The sequence below is a fragment of the Mixophyes fleayi genome, chromosome 1 (genome assembly GCF_038048845.1).
Source record: "Mixophyes fleayi isolate aMixFle1 chromosome 1, aMixFle1.hap1, whole genome shotgun sequence".
In the NCBI taxonomy this organism is placed as follows: Eukaryota; Metazoa; Chordata; class Amphibia; order Anura; family Limnodynastidae; genus Mixophyes; species Mixophyes fleayi.
The window spans coordinates 413,320,425-413,343,866 of NC_134402.1; the positions used below are offsets into that span (position 1 = coordinate 413,320,425).

General features: G+C 42.2%; 2 protein-coding genes across 5 annotated transcripts in view; one reads left to right on the forward strand and one right to left on the reverse strand.

Annotated features, from left to right (window-relative positions):
• NLN (neurolysin) overlaps window positions 1-13,611 on the reverse strand; it is a 59,361-nt gene extending 45,750 nt beyond the window's left edge. The window contains exons 1-2 of one of the 3 annotated variants that reach the window (XM_075182748.1): window positions 13,515-13,611; window positions 815-1,071 (exon numbers count right to left, since the gene is read on the reverse strand). In XM_075182748.1, the coding sequence (XP_075038849.1) occupies window positions 815-1,043 (229 nt within the window). In that variant the 5' untranslated portion in view covers window positions 1,044-1,071; window positions 13,515-13,611. The other 2 variants (XM_075182742.1, XM_075182759.1) reach the window with 2 other exon arrangements.
• An 817-nt stretch (window positions 13,612-14,428) lies between these two features.
• The window catches only part of SGTB (small glutamine rich tetratricopeptide repeat co-chaperone beta), a 55,520-nt gene continuing 46,506 nt past the window's right edge, over window positions 14,429-23,442 (forward strand). For both annotated transcript variants that reach the window (XM_075182771.1, XM_075182781.1), the window contains exon 1: window positions 14,429-14,516. The gene's annotated coding sequence lies outside the window, so the exon portion shown is untranslated. The remainder of the gene's footprint in view (window positions 14,517-23,442) is intronic.

Sequence of the window (23,442 nt, forward strand, 5' to 3'; positions counted from 1 at the left end):
CCTGTCATAAAATGCTCTCACATGCCACGCAGACGTCCCCTGTCATAAAATGCTCCCACATGCCACGCAGACCTCCCACCTGTCATAAAATGCTCCCACATGCCACGCAGACCTCCCACCTGTCATAAAATGCTCCCACATGCCACGCAGACCTCCCACCTGTCATAAAATGCTCTCAGATGCCACGCAGACGTCCCCTGTCATAAAATGCTCTCAGATGCCACGCAGACTTCCAACCCGTCATAAAATGCTCTCACATGCCACGCAGACCTCCCACCTGTCATAAAATGCTCCCACATGTCATCTCAATCAATGCATGTAATCTAAAAATAAATTGACTGCATTATACCGAAATTACCATTTATTTAAACATAGAAATTTCCTAAAAAAAACCAAAACCCTCAATATTAAACAAAATACATTTTAAAACATAAAAAGAATGATCTAACTTTTGGTGACGGATTCTCTTTACATTCTTACAAAAACAACATTTATTAAAAAGGGACTGAATCAGCATTCAAGAATCAGATTCCAGGATTAGTGTAATCTGTTTTAACATCTTAATACATTTATTTATCTTATGCTGTTAATGACGGTTTATAATTTAAATATAATAGACACGTGGATGATGTTGGTGGCATGGAGGTCTGTGGAAATGGATAGTGAGTATGGCAAGGGTGGCCGGTAAATTCAGTACTAATTCCTATTGAATGTATGGGCTGTATATTCACCAATAATATATTAGTGAACAAAACGCCTGTCTCCATTTTATAAAGGAATAGTTTCACTTCATACAGACAGTAATAGGTTTTACCTGCATACTCAAGTTCCAGGTCCGCCAAAACCTTTACAGTATTTTCATATGTGACTTTCTCCACCTCCAGCGCAGCAACTGCATCATAAACACTCTTCGTTCTCGTGATGAGTTCTTCTGTCCTGGTTTGAATGTTCTCTGGTGACAAATCCCATCGCAAAAGATTTCGGTTAGCAGCCGTGCTGGAAGCCATTCTTATGGTTTGGGGAAACTCTGAACCAACTGTCATTTTCAATAAAACCTTGGTACGGCGTAAGCTGGTATGGAAAGTAGAAATAATACCATTTTAAAGACCATTATAATCTAGCATCTAGCACAGCATGCAAACATTTCACATTATACCTGGCACTGCTGCATCACATTATACCTGGCACTGCTGCATCACATTATACCTGGCACTGTTGCATCACATTATACCTGGCACTGCTGCATCACATTATACCTGGCACTGCTGCATCACATTATACCTGGCACTGCTGCATCACATTATACCTGGCACTGCTGCATCACATTATACCTGGCACTGCTGCATCACATTATACCTGGCACTGCTGCATCACATTATACCTGGCACTGCTGCATCACATTATACCTGGCACTGCTGCATCACATTATACCTGGCACTGCTGCATCACATTATAACTCTTCAGATAATAGCCTAAAGTTTGCAGCTGCTGGTTTTAAACACTCTGTATTTATGACAACTCTCGAGCATGCGTAGATACATGCAGATTTTTTCTTTATCTATGCCACAGTAGCCAAACCACTAGACATTACCTAAAGGATAATTGTACTATTAAATATGTGGCTCAAATTAAATATATTTGATATTTAATATATTACACATATTTGCTAAAATAACATGGTGTCTGAGAGAAAAGCTGCACTACCACTTTGTGAAAGGTAAGTTTCTCGCTGGGCCCTCTCCGCCTCTGTCCAGGTGGGGTCTTACTGTTTCATAAGAGAGTGCCCAGATCATAAATTAGGGGGCTTCTTCCCAAGAAATACATTTGACATGGTCTCACCCTCTCCAGTGTTTAGGGACCTTTTTTATACCCATACATTTAAGGGAGGTAGGGTCATGTTTATGGTATATTGCAAAATGGTCTGACATATTATGAGCGTTGAGTTGTTTATTGATATTCCTAAGGTGTTCAGACACTCTGATGTGTACACTCCTAATCATAATCCCTACATATTGAAGTCCGCAGGGGCATTCTAAAAGGTAGACAACCCCTACAGTATCACAAGATAATTTGCTTTTAACCTTAAACTTTCTCTGTAGTATGTGTTTTGAAGGTGGTTATGGGCTTGGTCATATTCTGCCCAGTAGATTTGCATGTATGTCAGCGGTTACAGAAGTAGAAACCTTCTTTCCCTTCCCCTCACCATGTCTCAGGTTAGAGGAAGACCATCTTATTCCTAAGATTCTCAGCCTTCCTATAACAACCAAAGGTTTTTGAGGGAGGATTTTAGCTAATGTGTCACCTTTGAGAAGGATAGGCCATTGTTTGTGAAGGATTTTCTAAAAATCGTTAGAGAGTTGCTACTGAATGGTGTGAACAGGATCACGTTAGTTTCTGCTTTGTCAGTATTTTTCTTGTCGGGATTAGGAGTGACTCCCTGTCTAAGTTAAGAGTGTCATGGTAAGCGCTGTTAACTGTCTCTGTATTCTTTGCGAGGACTCTTTCTTCGAAGGATGAGGCTTGGTTTACATATGCCTCAAGGTCAGTGCAGTTTCTTATTATTATTATTATTATTATCATTTATTTGTTAGGCGCCACAAGGTTTCCGCAGCGCCGCACATGGTACAAACAGTAGACTATACAGGGTATAACAGTACAGAACAATAAACAAAAGTACCAATACTTCAGAAACTCCAGGCAAGCAGATGCAATAGACACGGAGCAGAAGAACGGGTAACGAGACAGGAGGGAAGAGGGCCCTGCTCATGCGAGCTTACATCCTAAGGGAGGGTTAAACAGACCAGGCACAAGAGGAGCCAGTTGAGGGAATGGGAGAATGAGCGGAGGAGATGGGAGTTAAGTGGATGGTTGGCAGGCTTTGAGAAAGAGGGGAGTTTTGAGTGCACGTTTGGCTGAGGAACATGCCCATTGGGGATGTTCCTCAGCCACAAATGATGGTGTTTACTTGAGGCTGGAATATAAGTATTACAGTCCACTTTCTTAACAAAGGTCTTAGTCTTAAGAACATCCCCTTCTGTATACATTTCTAAATCAAGAAACTCAACTCTCTGATCGTTTGTATTAGCTGTGAATCTCAGGTTATGGCGATTGATGTTCTTGTAATTTATGAAACTGGTGAAATTTTCCTAGGAACCTTTCCATATACAGACCATATCATCTATGTATCTCTGCCAAAGGGGGATGTCCCTAGGAAACAGGTTGTTTGTCCATATATTCATCTCCTCCCTATGTGCCACGAACAAATTTGCACAATTTGTCGCAGATTTACTACCCATTGCCGTCCCGCGAATCTATGAGCCTCATTCTCTATAATCGTATAGGGGATGTGATGTCACATGTAAGGAGCGTCAAAGGTGTCCTTAAGGTAGCTTTGTTGCTTAACAACCGAGGGTTGAAGAAAATTGTTGACAAATTTGATGAAAGGGTTTCGATCCCAGAGACAATGGTTCTTCCAGGGGGGCTTGAGTAAGATTTTGTGGATCTTAGGAGGGCAATACATCATTGGTGTTTTGGGATGTTTACGGTGAAGGAAACTAAGTTCATGTCTGTTAATAATCCCGTCCTGTAAAGCTTTTGTGAGTTTTCCTAGGTCTCTATTGTAGAATAAAGTAGGGTCACTGAGTAAGGATTCGTAAGTGAGCATCTTCAATCTGTTTTAGTGTTTCTTACTCATAATCAGATTTATTGAGAATCGTAATTCCCCCTCCTTTATCTGCGGGTTTGAATGTAATGGAGTCGTTTAATTCTCTAATCACTTCTTTCTCTATTTTTGTGAGATTCTGCCCAGAATGCTTATTAACTAAGGGACGTTTGTCCAGATCTTCTTCTACCAGCATTTGGAAAGCTACCACAAAAGATCATTTCATATAGTTTGTGCAACAAGCAGATTTCTTTTGAACCCCATATGTATAAAAGGTGTAGTATCCAATGCAGTCATTGTGTTTTTGCTTCTGTTTTCTTGCATAAAAAGTGTCTTTAAGGAAAGCCTAGAAATAAATCTTTGTATGTCTATTTACGTATTGAATTTGTTCATTTTTGTACTGGGGCGAGTTTAAGGCCCTTGCTAAACACTTGTATTTGAGGGTCGCTAAGAGTAATCAACTTAAGTTAAAAATATCCTGTGTTCCCAGCTGGTCGACGCATGGCGTCTCAAACACCCCACAGACCGCGACTATACTTTCTTTTCGCACCCACATAATACATATTCGAGACTGGACTATTTCTTTCTTACTCACAACCATTTGCCCCTGATATCAGAAGTAGCTATAGGCCAGATTACATGGTCTGACCATGCGCCGGTGTATCTGACGCTCTCTATTTCCAGGACAGGAAGTAGACCTTTCACCTGGAGGCTAAACGAGCTCTTAATCCAGGAAGCGCATAACAAGACAGTGATAGAAGAGGCCATTACGGATTATGTCCAGACTAATGACACCCCTGACATTTCAAAGATATCTTTATGGGAAGCTCATAAATGCGTTATACGAGGTAAACTTATCCAAATAGGTGCGATCAGAAAGCGAGAAAGAATAGCATATAGGGACTCACTCCTAGAAAAAATCAAGACACTAGAAACGCGACACAAATCTTTCTTAGATCCCTCTGTTATGACAGAATTGACAGAAACCAGGAAGACTCTGAACCAATTAATGTCAGATAAAATTAAACACGACCTACGTAGATGTCAGAACCAGTTTTATCAGTGGGGAGATAAACCAGGGAAGCTTCTGGCGCGTGCTCTGCGCAAACAGAGAGCCCAACTATATATTCCTCAGATTAAGACAGACGCAGGGTCCACACTAGTTCACACCACTGATATTGCTGGGGCATTCCAGACCTATTACACTAAGCTTTACAATTTGTTCGACACGCTGAACACAGCCAACCACCCGACCAAACAGGCTCGCATAGCAGAATACCTTAAGCGCATAGATTTTCCCACATTAGATGAGGATGCCGTACAATTATTAGAAGAACCCTTTAAGATCGAGGAACTGGAAGAGGCGATCAAGACGACACCATCAGGGAAAAGCCCGGGGCCGGATGGTTTCACCATTCTTTACTACAAAACTTTCAAAGCACAGCTAGCCCCTCTCTTGCTACAGGCCTTTAACTCTATTTCTGCCCAGAAACACTTTTCCCCTCAAACGCTAGCTGCTCAGATTACCGTATTGCCAAAAGAAGGGAAAGATCCAGCTTCATGTGCTAGTTATAGGCCCATCTCTCTACTTAATGGGGACATTAAGCTTTACGCTAAGCTGATAGCAAATAGATTAAAACCATATTTGACCCAAATCATTCACTCTGACCAGGTGGGGTTTGTTCCAGGGAGGGAGGCGAGGGACAACACCACTAAGATAATCAATTTAGTACAATATGCACATACTGCCAATATCCCAACAGTTTTACTATCCACAGATGCCGAAAAGGTATTTGACAGAGTAGATTGGGAATTTATGAAGGGGGTACTTAGTCACATGGGCTTAGGCCCTCGGAGTATGGCTCGAATTGCTGCCTTGTATACGCAGCCAACTGCAAGGGTCAGAGTAAATGGGGAACTATCAGAACCCATTATAATATCTAACGGTACCAGACAGGGATGTCCTTTGTCTCCTTTGATTTTTATCTTGTGTATGGAAGCATTGGCCCGCTCTATCCGGGCAAACCCTGATATCTCTGGTCTACAGATGGAGGACAAAAGCTTTAAATTGGCCCTATTCGCGGATGACCTCCTGGCAATACTCACTAACCCTGTGGTTTCGATCCCTAATTTACTATCAGAATTTCAGCAATATGGCGAGCTATCTGGCTTTAAAATTAACTACTCAAAATCGGTAGCTCTCAACATCTCTGCGCCCGAGGCAGTAGTTGAAGGCCTGAAGCCAGCATTCTCATTCACGTGGCATCCATCACGACTCAAATATTTGGGGGTGTTTATCAACAAAGACAACACAAAGATTTTTGAAGACAATTTTACTCCTATCACCAGCTCAATTTGTAGGGACTTGAGAAACTGGTGCCCAAAAGGCTTTTCCCTGATAGGCAGAGTCAATGTGGTTAAAATGAATGTATTACCACGGATCCTCTACTTGCTTCAAACGCTCCCCATACACCTCCCCACTTATTGGTTTAAGACGTTATATAAAGCAGTCAGGGATTTTGTGTGGAAGGGTAGACGCCCCCGGTTTAAACATGATACACTTTATATGCGCAAGCACGCTGGGGGACTACAACTCCCCAACTTTGCATTATATTACGATGCGGCTATGTTAAATAGGGTGGTGGACTGGACGAGACAGAGACTGGACAAACAGTGGGTCTGGATCGAGAGCTACGTTGCAGGCAAGGCACTTCAATTTTCAACATGGCTGCACCCACTCCCTAAAGTCATTCACCCGACTGTTACACCAACTCTGGCTAGATGGGCCAGATTGCGCTCGGTTTCCCACATTTCCTCACGACACTCGCCTTTGACCCCGATATTTGACAACCCGGGGTTTCCCCCAGGACTTGCTAGACAGACATTCAGACATTGGATTGGGGCGGGGCTCCGCAGGGTTGGCCAGCTGGTGGGCGCGTCTGGGGTCTTGCCTTTCGCCGATCTCCAATCTAAATGGAAACTTCCGAATGCGGAGATTTGGAGATACATACAGCTCCGCCATTTTCTCGGATCCTTGGAGGTACGGGAGTCTGTGGGGCGGCCGCTTACACAGTTTGAATCTTTATGTACCTCTCCGCTATATCCTAGACATACTCTATCTCTCATCTATGGTAATCTCATTGAATACACCTTTAATAAACAACCCACCTTCATACGACACTGGGAGAGGGAGCTGACTTGCTCGATATCTGAACAAGAATGGAAAGATATCTTCTTACGCACCCAGTCGAGCTCGGTCAGTATACGGGTGGTGGAAACACAGTATAAGGTGATGACTAGATGGTATAGATGTCCTAGCTTGCTGGCTAGGATGGTTCCTGGGATGTCGAACGTGTGCTGGCGATGTATGTCGGCGCCGGGCACTCCGTTACATGTATGGTGGGAATGCATAGCTCTTAGAACTTTTTGGGATGCAGTCCTTCTAATTACTAAAGAAATAACGGGCGTTGAGCCACCCAATTGCCCCAAATACTGGTTATTGAATTATAATAAAATGACAATCTCTAAATACAAAAAATCAACAATTAAAAACCTTAGCAACGCGGCAAAGGCCGTGATTCCAGTACATTGGAGATCCCCGAATATCCCTACCATTAGAGAATGGTTTGCCCGAATAGAATCCTATAGAATAATGGACGACATACTCTATTCCTCAAAGGACAAATACAGGGAATATCATTACATATGGTTTGAGTGGCTCGAATTCAAGGATTCACCACTATATCCTCAGTGGAATAAATGAACCCCCCTTACTCTCTCCCCCCCCCCTCCCGCTCTACCTTTCTCTCCCTCTCTCTATTCCTCTTTGTCTTGCCCCCATCCCTACATGATGTATTATTGAATACTAAATGGTACTTTATTTTTATGCTGAACTACTGTCGAATCGTGTTCATGTACATGTGTCTTTATGTAAGATTTCTGAATATCCTTAATGCATTGTTCTATGCAAAATAGATATGTTTGTAAAAGCTGTTCAATCTTTCAATAAAAAAGAGATTTACAAAAAAAAAAATATCCTGTGTTCATCATCTTATTTTGGGTTTTGTTCCTAGTTCTAGTGCCTCCTCACGTCACTCTAGGTTCAGAGGGCTGTCTCTGTGTACTGCTTCAGGAATGCGATCAATAGGCTGTTTCCAAATTTTTACTATTGTTTTCTTCAATAGTAATATCATGGACATTGAGGTCCTAAGTTAAGGATATTCTCCAACAAGGAAGATCTAGCAGCAGCTGTATGCACTCCTACGCCTATTAAGATAATTAATGGGTGTATCTTTTGACTATATAAAACTCACACCTAACCGATTATGTCATCATTTTCAATTCATCCCTGAAGAAGCCTGTTGATTGATATGGGCGAAACGCATTGGGCATAGACATTGCTACACTTTTTCTGATATTTATTCACACTTATGGACATTCTTTGGAGCAATACAGAGCTTAACATGTGAGAATAAAAGCAGCAGTATCCCAACGGAGACTCTTTCGATAGCCGCAGGCTCACAGACGGCACAAGCGCTTCTAACGTTTATGGACATTTATTTGACGCGATAAAGAGCCTAATCTGTGCTAATCAGAGCGCAACATCTCCGCTGCACCTCTCTCTGAAACTGCGCATTCACAGATGGCACCAGCGCAACGTGGAACACACAGCAGTTATTAGTCTACAAGCACCCAGAATCGGCTTTGCAGGCAACATCCCCGCATCTCTCCATAGAGCTGGGATGGCCACCTGCAATTTCTGGTTGAGGGTACCCTGGCGCCCAGGCAACAGGGACATAACTCTCCCGGCCGTCCGGCTGCCACCGGGCACATGCACAGTAGCATGTCCCATTGTTAGGCAACGGAATGCTCTTTTCAGCACTCTGTGTCATGGTCAGTGTCATCATTGACCACCAACCTATCAACCCCCAGGAGCCTCTATTTAAACCCAGCTCTGACACCATTAGGGTGGCAGAGTATCAGGTTTCACCTGCCTCCAGCGTTTCTTGTGAGATATCCTGCTTCCTATTGATACACCAGATTTGACCAGGCTTACTCTTTGACCATGCTCCTGGATACTGATTTGGTTCTTTTGTCCTTTTGGTTTGACCTCAGCTATTCTGACCTTCCTCTTGGATCACCCTTGGTACTGCATTTCCGGATTGGCTTGAATACTCTCACTACTACTTCACTGGTAACTGTCTTGGAGAATCGCGACCTGCACACCTCTTGCAACCAAGCCCAAACCTCCTTGTGGGTGTGAAAACTAGGGGTGCGTTACACTCCGCGCCTCCTTGTTTAGTTGCGCCAATACCAGTCAGTAGCTCCATCCTATACGCAATCCAGACACAGTTTACCTACAGCCGGTGGACACATCTAACCGCTGGGCACATCTCACATCTGACATTTGGGACCTCTTATTCAGGAGGGGCAAGAAGAGTTCCGTTAAGATGATGACATGGAGTACATGGAGAAAAACACACATGTAAGTGTCCCGTTTTTCAGACTGCCATTACATTTCTTATTCAGCACTTTGAGACTTCAGTCCCACTGTATTTAAAAACTATTTGAGCTTCCTATCTTTCCCTGGATTGTGCTCACACTCTCTTGGATCAGACATCTGACCACTGCGCCATATACAGTGCAATATTTACTGTGTGTTCATTGGATATCCTTATATGAACTGTGCCTCCAGCACCATTTTCATATTGTTTATCAATTCTTTTAGCAATATTTTTGTGTATTTGTTCTGGTTTCTGTTTTATCATTTGCATACTACCATTTGATTACTGTGATACCTTATCTTCAGACATTGTATTTGATTATATATCTTTCTACAAGTTCTGGCTGGTGCACTTAAACTTTCTGTATATCACGTGTCTATACTGACTATATAGAATTGTTAATGTGAATAAATGCCTTTCATATACACAACTTTCTGTCTGGTGTACTAGATCAGTGTGACATGTCCCATGGCCACTTCTACAACCCATTGCGCCTTGGAGTTTTTAATTTTGTACTATTAAAAGTAATAGGACTAGGGTTTCCTATTACCTCATTTGGCTGCATTCCCATCTCTCCTACAAAAGGGAGCACAGATAAGGTCTCTTCTTATCTTTACCATTAATCTCTCTCCCTAATGTATGTGATGAGAGACAGCAGATTTTACTCCAGGGCCCAACGCAGGATTTCAAGATTTCTCAAGATGGCGACAAAAGAGTAATATACTGTATTCCTTGAATAAAGCATTTTTTTAATGAATGAACGTTCTTAAAGGTTTTTTTTAAATAAATGTAATCTATTTTTTAATTTTACAACAGCTTCTACTAATTGCTGGAGTGGGTGGCCTTTTGAGAACCTCTCCCCAGAAATGCTATCTTCCATGTTGTGTGGGAAGAAGGAGCCCCCAACAAAAAGGGGATAAACCCATGTACACATACACACAAAAGGGGGCACACATTGGAATACAGAGGGAGAGAGAGAGGTACACAAATTAATTGGAGAAAAAGAGACAACACAAACGGGAAACAGGGATAGGGGAACATGCTAGAGAAAGGCACATAAGAGCAAGAGGGGGGGGGGGCACGACACAGACACACAAACATGAGGGGAGTCAAGTAAAGGCACGAGCTGTTCCTCTGAGTAGAGGTCAGAGCAGGATCTACTCTGTTACTCACTGTCCTCTCTATGTCTCAGAGTGTGGCTCATGGTGCAGAGGAAGGCTGATCCCCTTCTCTAATTTCTTCCTTCTACCTCCCCCCCCCCACATTGTTCTGTTTAGAGGCTCCTCTTTTACCCAGTCTCTCCCCCTCCATGTTGTATAATTACCACTTTATAGGACACTACTCACTTTCAGTTGATCTGTCCCTTTTGTTTCATTCTGTCACTTTCTCTTGCCCTCTTCTTTTTCGTAGTGGGGCGGCTGCGATCTTCCAGGTCTGTACCTGCAGGGCTGCCAGTAGGGGCCGTGCGCTGCAGTAAAAGGCAACAGCCCCTAGTTTCACAGAGTGAGAAAAGAGAGAGGGATTGCTGGGTTTGCCCACTTCTTTTATAAATAATTTAAAAAAATGCCACCTTTTACAGGGGGGGTCTGAGGAACTGACCCCCCCATTGCACACCTGCATCTCTATCCAACTACAAAATCAACACAAGCAAGACAGAAATTTTAGGTTTCTGCATCCCTTCACAGGTACTCCCGCTTGAGTACAAAGGTATGGGTTTATATTAAATAAGCAGCTCTGACAACAGCCCCCCACTCACTTTTCTTTGGCTTCCCTCGACGTTAAGATAGGTCCAAGCTCGTTCAAAATAACCTATCCTTCCCTCCCTCCTGTCCATTCTGCTGCAAGATATACACCCTAATCGCAGACCCCTCTTTACTAAACCCTCTATGGCATAACCTGAACTTTGCTTCTGGTTTCCTCCCCCATATCGCTGCAAAATGTCTGCGTGTGAACATAAGCTATCAAAATGATCTTCCATAATCAGGCACTTTTCCAGATCTTCAGTCCTAGAATGGAATATCAATGGGCAGTTCTATTAAAAAGGCAGTTGAACCAATGCCTGCAGATGAGCCACTTCTTTCATACTCTCGATTAGACCCATTACCCGGTTAGAAAGACTTTGCCTCAATAACCACTTATCTAAAGGGCTCATTTCAACTGCGTGAAATTAATTGGGAAATGGATATTCAGGAGGCACTTAATTCAGAGGAATGGGCTGAGATTTGGGAAGGTGTAGCTAAGTCTTCCATAAACATGTGTATCAAAAGAAATGCTTACAAAATGACTCTTTAGGTAGTACTACGTCTAAACAAAATGACACATTATGCTTCCAAACACTTATGACAGCTGCTGGAGGAATGGGCCACAGGGGTCCTTTCTATAACTGCCTCAAACTGCAATCTCTATCACAACTGTCCTGGTCCTGCCAAATCTAATATTTACTTTGTTCACTCTACCTATTCCAGATGTCCCTAAATGCAATAATAGACTTATCAGGAACATCCTTAATTCTGCAAATTGCCGGACTGCAGTGGTTTGGAAAAACTCAACCCTATCCCCTAGTCATCAGGTCAACCCTGCCCAACATATCAAATTGAATATATGAAAAGTGTTTGGAGAAATTCATCTATCCTTTCACCGTTGCTCTGCTCAACTTCTGAACTAATGCTTTTCCCCCATGGAAGACCCATCCCTCCATTTGTCAACCTTGTAGCTATCCAAGGCGACTCTCCGCTCTTAGCCTCTCTTCCCCCTTCCCGATGCGCATTGATTAACTTCCTTCTATTGCCTCATTTTTTTTTTCCATGATGCACATTAACACTTACTGATTGGTACACGGTTTCATCCATATGTCAATCTCACTATGAGTCAGTCATTGTGCATAACTGTTATATTACATGCATCTAAAATAACTGCAGTATAGCTATGCAGTATTCGCACTGTTTTTGGATGTGACAATCCTACATACAAGGTCTTCCTTTCATTTTAATGGTGGCTGATCAGGATGCGTGATATGAATGTCAATCGCCAGGGTCATTGTTCCATTTGGCCAATCACAATTTGGCTGCTTTGTTTCTCGGATTGGAAGATAGCTGCACTTGCAGGCCGATAACAGTTATCTTCCAACCCATCATATCTAATAATGATCCTATTGATTACAATGCAATCATCTGACATTACGGTCATTTTAACACCACCCAAGATATTGCAGGGTGTGGCAAGCTTAAGGTTGATTCCACATAAACATTTTCCTGTGGTGAATTGAAGGTGTATTAAGTGCAACTCTGAATATATATACAAAAACACAAGAAAAAAGGCATGTAGAAATGATGGATGATTTTCTACATATATACACATCCACAATAGTAAAAACCTAGCAGTAAACCTCCCTTCCAAGTACAAGAATCGAAAAGAAAAAAACAAACAAAAAAACTGACAAATTATTGACAGACAGGAAAAGAATTCCTATGTGCATAGTCTTAACAGAAGAAATGCATGCTAGGAGGCTGCTATGAAATTAACCAAGTGCTGCAATAGGTATTATCCATAATTCCAGAAATGAAAATCAGTAATCATGAAATTTGGATTTATAGTGTTGATGTCCACAAAGATCCATAGTGCCAAAATAATTTTAATCTAAAATTCATGATTATCTAAAAGTCTGCTAGCCCATATATTTAGCAAACGGAGATACTGCAATAGATAGATATAAAGCTATATGGTGGCAATGTCCTTCATTGACAGGCAATATATGAACGTTCAAACAACACCCTGCTTTTTTGCGTGTGAAAAGAGCACCAGTGGGAAATCATAGTGACAAGTGCTAAAACCAAAGGCAATCAACCTGTGGATCTCCATCTGTGTGGAACTACAAATCCCAACATGCCCTCCCAGCCAGTACCTCTGACAGACAGGCCATGCTGAGTCGGAATTCCACCACAGATGAGCCCAAGGTTGCTCATCACTCCTGGCCTAATAACCTATTCACATATGACAGAGAGAGCATGCATGAGATATGTACCTGCAGATGGTGTACACACACAGACGTGCCGAAAGCATGACCAGGGCAGCTACAACTCAGCGTGGACCCCCAGGCATGGCTGACGAGTCACATGACAAGGACGTGATGACTGACATAGTTCATATGGGCAAAGCTTTCCATTCCCTTAGTGATAATCCTCAAATACTACACAAAAGTGGCCATTATCTTCTGTTTAGTTACAGTTTCTCCGGCACGCCGTCCATTCCTAACACATTTATTTCAATACCGTTTACCAAGATGGCTGAAGAGCTATCTTGGTAATAAATAATAAAATGTACCCATTGCAAGAGTTTGTTCGCACACTTACTGTGCTTAGCCGCGAATTTAATTACTAAGGTTATTTTCTGCCACGGTGATAAGAGGACCTTTTACCCACAGTTAAGATGGCTGCAGAGGAACACAAGCGGGCGGCTCCGAGCTCTAGACCCAGTTAGGACTGACTGGTTCTAACACGCCCTCATTTGAGGCTGGCAAAGCAGCAGACGAGTGATGCCAGTGATGTAGGGATGGCGATAGGGGAGGATGTTATCTCTATGAGGCTGTAAAACGTGTCAGCAGTAACATAGCCCTGTGTTTATACCCTATGGAGAAACATGTGTAGTACATACGGGGATTTACGGTGCAAGCTTGTGTTCATGGTTACATATATAAGCAATTGCTGATAGAATGGTCCTATGTCAGTGTTTGCTAACCTGTGACACTCCAGGTGTTGTGAAACTACAAGTCCCAGCATACCCTTCCAGCAATAAGCTGCCATATATTGGCAAAGCATGATGGGACTTGTAGTTTCACAACACCTGGACTGTCACAGGTTAGTCAACACTGTCCTATGTCATTGTCCTGGTACCTAAGTATTACCTCCCCTCAAACAACAGGGTATGATGAGAAAACCTATAACTGCCCAATGAGGGTTAGTGATCTGACAGTCTTTATCCCCACACATGTGACCAGAAGGATTTCTGGTTCAAACCAATTAATATAGAAGTGGTGGGAGTGGAAGGGTTAAATGCTGTAATGAAAACTGCATGAGATTTGGGGGTTGGCTCTAGTTATATTTATTTGGAAAATATGGAAATGGATGCAGGAGTAACCAGGAAATGTAGAAGAAAAAATGGGGGGTTATTAGAAATTAGCTATATAGGGAATGGCAAATGAAAGGTTAATAGATGCATCTAATAGGGTAGTCGCAGGGAGGGAACTTTTAACACTGGACCTATTGTGATTGAGGGCTAATGGTTGTCAGCAAAGCGCCTCCTTCTAACAGGCTGCTCCACATACTCCACTGACTGCTCTGCTGCAGGTGTGCATGGTAAGGGATGCTGCTGTCACTGTGCCCGGCATGCTGGCATATCATCAGGCCGGTCCCTGCCCATACAGGCTCCAGGGAAATGGCAACTTGCACCATAACTAAGTCAAATAGCCCTTTTTAAAAACAAAAACGAAAATCCTAGTTATCGTGATGCTGTCAGCAGCTGATGTGACTGCATGCATGTGATTACGGGTAGCTGAAAGAGGAGCTTGTTGAATGATGCAATTATTAGCGAATACAGATTAATTTTATTGTGCGTTGAACTTGCTTACGATGGAGATATGCAGGGATGGCTGGTTGTTTCAGAAAGTGACTGCATTGCATAAGTAGAGCTGTGTCCCAGTTATTTGTTGCATGCTTGCTGTGTAGCGAATGCTAAGTATTTGAAACAAGAGATACTGCCTGTAATATCTGTGTAACATAACAGAGAGCTTGTTCATTGCAGAATTTACATGTTTGATGATACATTGTTTTCAATGCTTTAGTGTCAGAGCATGGTAATAAAGATCCTGCTTTTTGTGATAGGTGATTTTGTGCTTACAAAGTGCATGATAATTGTAAGAGACGTTATTGGCAGACGTTTATTTGCACTGGTCAAAGGGAGCATGTTAGAGACCTAAACGGCACTGATTCCATTATAAACCGGAAATATTTATTTACATTATATTTATTTATAATTGTTTTGTTTTGCATGAAATTTCTATGTAAGGTAAAGTTTATGTCTGAATGCCTCCTTTTACTAACCCAGAGATACATTCTTCCCCTTTTTGGCACATTAATATTTGTATTATAATTGAACGTTAAAACATATAAGCAAAGCTCTATATTGTGTCTGTTATTACAAAAAGGTTTAAAAGCTTTCCTCTCCTTCTGATGGTCTGAACTGATTCCTGATATAATACATTAGCGACTAATTCTTTCATTTCATGCATTAATCACTGGCAAACAGTCCTCTCTTGATCCCTGGCCAAACTAGGATGTAGAAATACAACATGATCCACACTGGATGCTTATTAAAGATGCATACTGCAGATTTGTGTTCCTTTAGACACAGCCCCTACAGAATTATTCTAAAACATAGTTATGTTTATTGTATTATAATGTCATGGTAAAAACAGGATAATGTAATTATTGGGCTTTGATAACCAAGAGAAGATAATTCTAAGACCTTGTCTGGGGTATTTAAACATAATCTAGCTAGTGACTACCACTTTCTCCGTTTTGGGTGTTATACCAGTTAGTTAAACTGTGAATTACTTAATTGTATTTAAATCTCTTTATATTCATTTTCAAGAATAGTTACAGATATAGTACCATTTCAGAGGGCTATCCCCATATGTAGATAAAAAGTGGCCTACAAGACATGTATTACTTGCTCCAAAATGTATTCAAGTATAATGCAACAAAGTGGCATACCAGCACAGTTTTCTATATGATATATATATATATATATATATATATATATATATATATATATATATATATATATATATATATTTATTACTTCTAATATTCTCCTTCGTGTTGCTGGTCTTATGGCAAGTCACTTTGGAAATACTCTGTCAATGTATATTGAACTTAATCACATTATCTATACTTCTCTCAATTACTTAAATCGTGTGCATATTTATAATATCCATTACATTACATTGCATATATTGTTTTAGCTGCTAATACATAGACAGATCTGGTTCTGCCCTAAAGACTTGGGGTATATTTACTAAACTGCGGGTTTGAAAAAGTGGAGAAGTTGCCTATAGCATATAAGATCAAAACTGGTATAGCAATACGGCGCTAATCACTTGCGCATAGAGAGATAGATATATATATTTATAAACTTAAAAAAACAAAAACTATAAAACTAATAAAATCCAGTCCACACTAATGGTACAAATTATTATCATAAAGTCACTTTGATATATGACATCCGATCTTCCAATTTTCGTAAATGCTGATGTAAAAATGATGATCTTTCGAGTGGAGGTCCACAGGTATATAGATATCCTCGAATAAAAAACAATATATAATAGTGTAATACGTTCATGAATGGCAATTACACCCTGTGAGGATACCACTACCACACTCCAAATGCCAAAAACAATGAGTATTAACACAATACTTAAACCAATAGGTATACAACACAAGGATGGAAAATCATGATAGAAATTCACATATACAATAGGGTAGAACTCTTTCACCTATGGCAATCAACACCTCTCATGAGGAAACTTACACAAGTAAACAGAAAGCCACAGTTTCGGAATAGGGGCAAGCACTGATATTTCACACGTAAATTCTCAGTTTGATCCTCTCATATGCACTTCCCGAATGCTACTCTAATCAGAGAAATAAGGAAAACAAAAAGGATAACAGTGCTTTATCCTTTAATACATAAATTTTTTAAAAATAACAGAAACGGAATAAGAACAAAATAAAATAGCATCACAATCCACAGGTTCAACGTATATACAGTAGTGGCAAGGATCAGATATAAATGTATAGCAGTAGTTAGCAATATATAGTTCAAGATAGCAGTATTGTAGATCAGATATAAATGTATAGCAGTAGTTAACATTCACATTAAAGTAGTAATAAAGTGCAAATGGTAAGAAATACTTGTAAATATACTTATGTCCCCTTGGTTCTATACTCTATTTCAGGGTTTAGCTAGACGAGAAGTGCCTGTGTCTAACAGTAACAAGCAAGTGACCCTCCCAGTGTCCCAACACCTTCCTTTGTCTCTGTTTGGTCAGTTTCAGGTAACGGCTTTGATACCTGAGTTGGGTGTGTGGTTTTACAAACACATGCAAAAATAGCTAAGTTTGCCATGTGTCTGGGAGGAGGGGAGATACTTTGAACAATGCATGAAATGACTTGGGAATCATATCATAGGAGAAGATTCTACAACAGAAGTAAAGCTGGTTAGACACTACTCGCGTCTCCCAATGCAATATCGTTAACGATTCTACACACAACTGGGGGTGGGGGAATAAAGTTCCGATCAGCGTGCCGATTCATGTGTACACACTAAACGCGGTTTACATGATTTACCTTCCGATCTGTGCTCTTCATCTTTCATTTGTCATAACAATCGGCTGAAAAGATTGTGACTCTGCACACTCCATAGAGATCTATGTGCACTGCCGGTCCTGAGTGCATACACACTCAGAATTGGAACGACATTGTACCGTCATTGAACAAGATTTTTAGTCCAGTTCAAAAATCAAATCAAACGATACAATGTGCTTTGGAACGATAATCGTTCATTTTTGCAGTAGACACTACACATGCCGAACGGTCATTTATCATGTGATTGGCCCGATTATTGGTTGAAAAACCTGTAGTTGTACCCAGCCTAAGTCTGAGTGTGAAATCTAAAGATTAGATCTTCCAGCTCAGAATAAGCTGCACCAGGGCTGTTTAAACCCTTAAAATTGTACCCTCTGTATTGCATGCAGCTCACTATAGTACTCTCTGTATTGTATGGAGTTCACTATAGTACTCTCTGTATTGTATGGAGTTCACTATAGTACTCTCTGTATTGTATGGAGTTCACTATAGTACTCTCTGTATTGTATGGAGTTCACTATAGTACTCTCTGTATTGTATGGAGTTCACTATAGTACTCTCTGTATTGTATGGAGTTCACTATAGTACTCTCTGTATTGTATGGAGTTCACTATAGTAATCTCTGTATTGTATGGAGCTCACTATAGTAATCTCTGTATTGTATGGAGCTCACTATAGTAATCTCTGTATTGTATGGCGCTCACTATAGTAATCTCTGTATTGTATGGAGCTCACTATAGTACTTTCTGTATTGTATGGAGCTCCCTAGAATGTTGTCTGTATTGTATGGAGATCATTAAAAGATTCTCCGAATACTGGTCTACTGTCTTTGAAACATACCTTTTTCAAACATAAGGGTAGGTATGCACTTAAACCATCTGAAGGGCTCAAAGTACCCCAGTCCAACACTTGTCTCCCTGCAGCAGATGAGTCTTTGCTGAGCTGATTTTTATTGGACTAGAGAAAACAAGCATTGTCCAATAACAATACAGGCATGAGTTTCCTGTGTTATAAGCTTTCTCTTAATTCTGTAATAGAGGCGTTCAGTAGCCAGGTTGCTACTGGCTGGTATCATAACCCTCTTCCACAAGACTGCAAATCCAGTCAGTAGCCTATCCAGTTTTTCAACAATGGTAAAGGTGGTTTGAGCCAGCTCCCCCTCTAGTTTTCCTGAAAAGGAAAAAGCAGGTTGTAGCTACAAATATCAGTGGGCAGGAGCATAAGTACTGCCGGAGCAGTATATACTACTGCTATACTGCAAGGCGGTGAGGGTGACGTCAGGGCCTTCTTTCCCATTGGGCACAATGGGCAGGTGCCCGGGGGCCCTGCAGCCCAGGGGGGCCCGTCGGAGGCAGCACAAAAAAAACCAAACCTGGAAAAAAAAAAAAGAAAATACCTTGCGGTCAGCTGGCGATCCGGCTCCCTCCCTGGTCTCCTCCTCCATGCGGTGCTCGCAGTGCATGTTGGGCGTGACGTCATCACGCCCGCCCGACATCCATTGCAGAGCGCGACAGAGGAGGAGACCAGGGAGGGAGCCGGATCGCCAGCTGACCGCAAATTAAGTATTTTCTTTTTTTTTTTTTTTCCAGGTTTTTTTTTTTGTGCTGCCTCCGACGGGCCCCCCTGGGTTGCAGGGCCCATATATATAATCCCTTTTTTTATATATATATATATATATATATATATATGTATGTATGTATAGGGGCCCCGGTGCACTGCTTTGCCCGGGGGCCCAAAATGTTGTTAAGAGGGACCTGGGTGATGTGGTAATATGTGTCCATCTGCTACAGAGGTCACTGCTCTACTATCCTGAGCATGTATTGTAGAGCCCTATTTAGGGCCTCCACTGTACATACACTGGTACCGGCATATGTTCCGAAGAGCCAATGGGGGTCCTCCAGTCTAGTGATTTGTCGCTACCCTTCTCTATACACAATTTTATTATGGGGCCTGTCTAATTATGCTAAACAATGAAAAACCTAAGGTGCTAGATTACAAAATGTATACAAAATTATTGTTATTATTATTAATAAGCATACTGATAGATAAGTGTTATTTACATCAAACAATCTTTTTCTTAATTCTTTGTTTAAATGGTCATTGTTTCTGCACATTCCCCATCAGGAGTGTCCCGTTGCCTAGCAACCTCTCCTGGTGCATGCACAGTAGCGCACTTCCTGTTGCTAGGCCATGAGATGCTTTGAGCTCAACTTGGTTCGGTGGTCAGTGATGGCATGGACTGCCGAACCAATCAGGGCCCTGTGGCCTCCCCCTCTGCCCCAGCATCCAGATTACTATCTGCTACCTCCTGTTGCAGCTCCCGTGTATTTCTGATTACTGAATTGGCTTTGGCTCTGACTACCCTTGGATTTCGTTTTGGTTTCTGACATACTCTCCTGGTGTTAACTTTGGCTTCCCTGATTTGGATTCTCCAGTTGTACCTTCTTTCCAGACTATTCTTGGTTCACTGACTATTTAGTTAATGACTGTCTTGGAGAACCGCGACCTACACATCCCTTACCGCTAAGCCCATACCTCCTTACGGGGGTCCCTGGTGAATACCAGGAGTGTGTTGGACTCCGCGCCTCCTAGTTCAGTCGCGCCAATACTAGCAAGTAGTCTTAGCCGGAATTCGATTTGTGACCATATACTCTGGCCACATTATGGATGGACACGGTAAAGTTCTGCACGTGATCTCCTACTCCATTTGGCTCAGCCTGTTGACAACAAGAATTCAATCAAGTGCAGTGTCACAGTCACTATGGTAATTGGATCCTTGTAGCCTGTCTGACTAGGCGCTATTCAGCCCAGATGTACAGAGTCTAATGAGGCAGATGGGTTTCTCCAGGGACCCCCCCGTAAGGAGGTATGGACTTTGTGGCCTCTGCCCTACAGGTCACTGTCCTCTGAATGCTACTCGAGACCAGTAGAGAGCCCAGAGGCTGGGAAAAAAGTGATGATCCAATAGAGACTGAGGAAGGCCTGATGGTCTGCAGAGTTGCTGGAGACAAGGAGTGATAGTCTGCGGCAGGTGTGGAGCAGGAGAGCAAACAGACCCACGTCTGAGTACTAGAGAGATCTGACTCAAAGAATAGGCACCTTACCTGTGAAACAGGTGCCTTAAATATTAGTTTCCCGATGAGGGGAGGAGTTGATAAAAGCTGGGTCTACACATGCGCAGTCCAGGAAAGCAGACTGATGGTGTCAGGAGAAGATGCCATGCCACGCCACAGAGCCGACAGGATGCTCAGGGAGCGTGTGCAGGTGAGCACGCTGGTCCCTGGGCGTTGGGTTAGCAAGTTCGACATGTGACGTGCAGTTATTACAGTGCATCCAGGGAGTGGTCTCTTGTTTGAATTTCTTTCAGGGTTCTCTGGTTACCCATCAGGCTGCTCCAAACACTTCAGCCTCCTCTTCCGTATCAACTTCTCTCAATATTGATTCTTCCAGGGGTCTTTGCGATCCTAAGAAGTGTGCAAGGTTTTTTAAACCAATGTGCTCTTCAAATTTCGACAAATCTGGCTGTGTCTTCTGCCACTTCTAGTCTCCTGGCCCTCCACCAAGGATCACTCACAGTGCATCAATATGCATTACAATTTTGGACCTTAGCTTCAGAGTTAAAATGGAACAACGAAGAGAGATAAATTATAGCATTGGAGATGAAGAGCTTCTAGCCATCAAGATTGCTTTTAGGGAATGGCGTCATCTCCTGTAAGGGGCGGGCCTTTCATCCTGTTAATGTTCTTACGGACCACAAGCACCTGATGTACTTACAAACAGCGCAATGTTTCAATCCTTGCCAGGCTCGTTGGTCCCTTTTCTTTCGTTCCCATTTGGTTCTGAAGTTCCGTCCAGGTCCCCCAGGTGCTGGGGGATCTTTCTGTGTGTTTGTTCCTTTTAGGATAACCCCTTCCTTTCAAGCGCCTGCTATGAGCCTATAAATTGATTGAGCGACTTCCACTTATTTGTTCCGACCAGGTACCAAGAATTCTAGTGCTGATGCTCTTTCCAGATCGTTTGAAGATTCAGATCTGTCTTCTCCCACCGAGCCTAAATCTTTGTGATCCTGTTGTTTGTCAGATTAAGTGAAATCTATGAGCAAACAAACAAAGAATGGCGCCAGATTGTGTAGTATATATAAAAAAAATATAAAAAAATACAAGTGAATTTAAATTGTGCAATTAAATGCGTAATTGTGATCAATCGATAGGCTTATCTAATTTTTTTTCTTGAGGACATTAGCAAGCAGCCCAAAGATTTGTGGGAGAAATGTCGGGGAGATTATTTAGTTCAAAGTACTTGGTAAAAAAAATTTAATAGTCTTTAAAAAATTGATAGTCTTTATCATGTAAAGAGGTTTTTTAGAGCGCAAGGTCATGGGATGAGGTTTGAGGTGTAAGATCACAGAGACCTGCTGTAATAGGGTTTTGGTCTGACGCAACTGTTGGCTGAACATGTGCTGCATCTAGTTTTAAGGTGAGGTTGTGGCTGAAGAATAGAATGTGGGCAGCACTTCTGCCTCACAGCACTGGAGTCATGAGTTCAATTCCCGACCATGGCCTTATCTGTGTGGAGTTTGTATGGTCTCCCCGTGTTTGCTTGGGTTTCCTCCCACACTCCAAAAACATACCAGCAGTACAGGTTACGGTCCATCTCGGATGCCATGCAGGTATGGGATAGAATCATTGGGTTGCATGCCAACTTTGTACTCCCATCTCGTAATCTCTCTCTCTCCAGGCAGTGGGTCAACTCATCTCAGATCTAAACCTTGCTGTTTGGAAAGCCAGAGGGATTTCTTCAGTATCAGATTTGTTTGCCCAAGACCTTTTTCTTTCCTTCTCTCAGCTTCAAGATCGCTACAACTTGCCATCCTCAGAAACATATAGATACTTGCAAATCCGACATTGGGTCAGAACTGTCTCTAGGACCCCCTACTCTCTTATTTCGCTCCCATCGTCTGTCATAAACAGACTGACAAAGGGTAGTGGTAGAGGTGGAATAACGTTTTGGTATCACTACATGTACTCTCTGATTCCCCCTGCTAAAACTCCTGCACAAACCCAGTGGGAATCGGATGTGAACCTAAGGCTCACTGAGCAACAATGGGAAAGAATTTATATAACTTCCTACCGTATGTCCAAATGCATTAACCATACAGAGATGCAGGTCAAACTTCTCAACCAGCTGTACCTTACCCCGGAGCGGTTACACAGGTTCTGGCAAAGTCAATCAAAATTTTGCTGGCGCCAATGTACCCAAATAGCCGATATTTTCCATGTTTTCTGGGCTTGCCCAGTGATTCAGCCGCTGTGGGGTGAGGTATTTGCTCTGATCTCAACTGTCTTAAAGACTCCGGTTGCCCTAGACCCAGCCCTGGCTCTTCTCCATGTCTACCCGACTTCCATTCCGAAGCACGACCGCTACCTCTTGGGCTATATATTGACAGCTGCTAGAGCAGCAATAGCACAAAACTGGAAGTCTCAGGCCCCCCAACCACTACCCGAATCATCTCTAAGATACAATATAGTTTTGAGATGGAAACAATAGATACCCCCTATTCCTCATCTGCATCAGCCCCCATCATGAGATGGTTTAGGTGGCATGAATACATCACAGATGGCCCTGGGGCTCCTCAAGAGACTCCCGACTTCCCAGCAGCTCACTCTCCAGCGGCCCTCATAGAATCCCCCCAGCCTGTCGAGCAATTCCAACCCCCCCGATACCCCTTCCATGGTAGAAACATCTTGTGGAGGTCAAAATGAAGGTTGATATGTTTTGCTGTATCATTTTTTTTTTTCCTTTAACACTAAATGTTAATTGTACATTGTTTATATAGTGTGCCTTATGTTAATCGAGT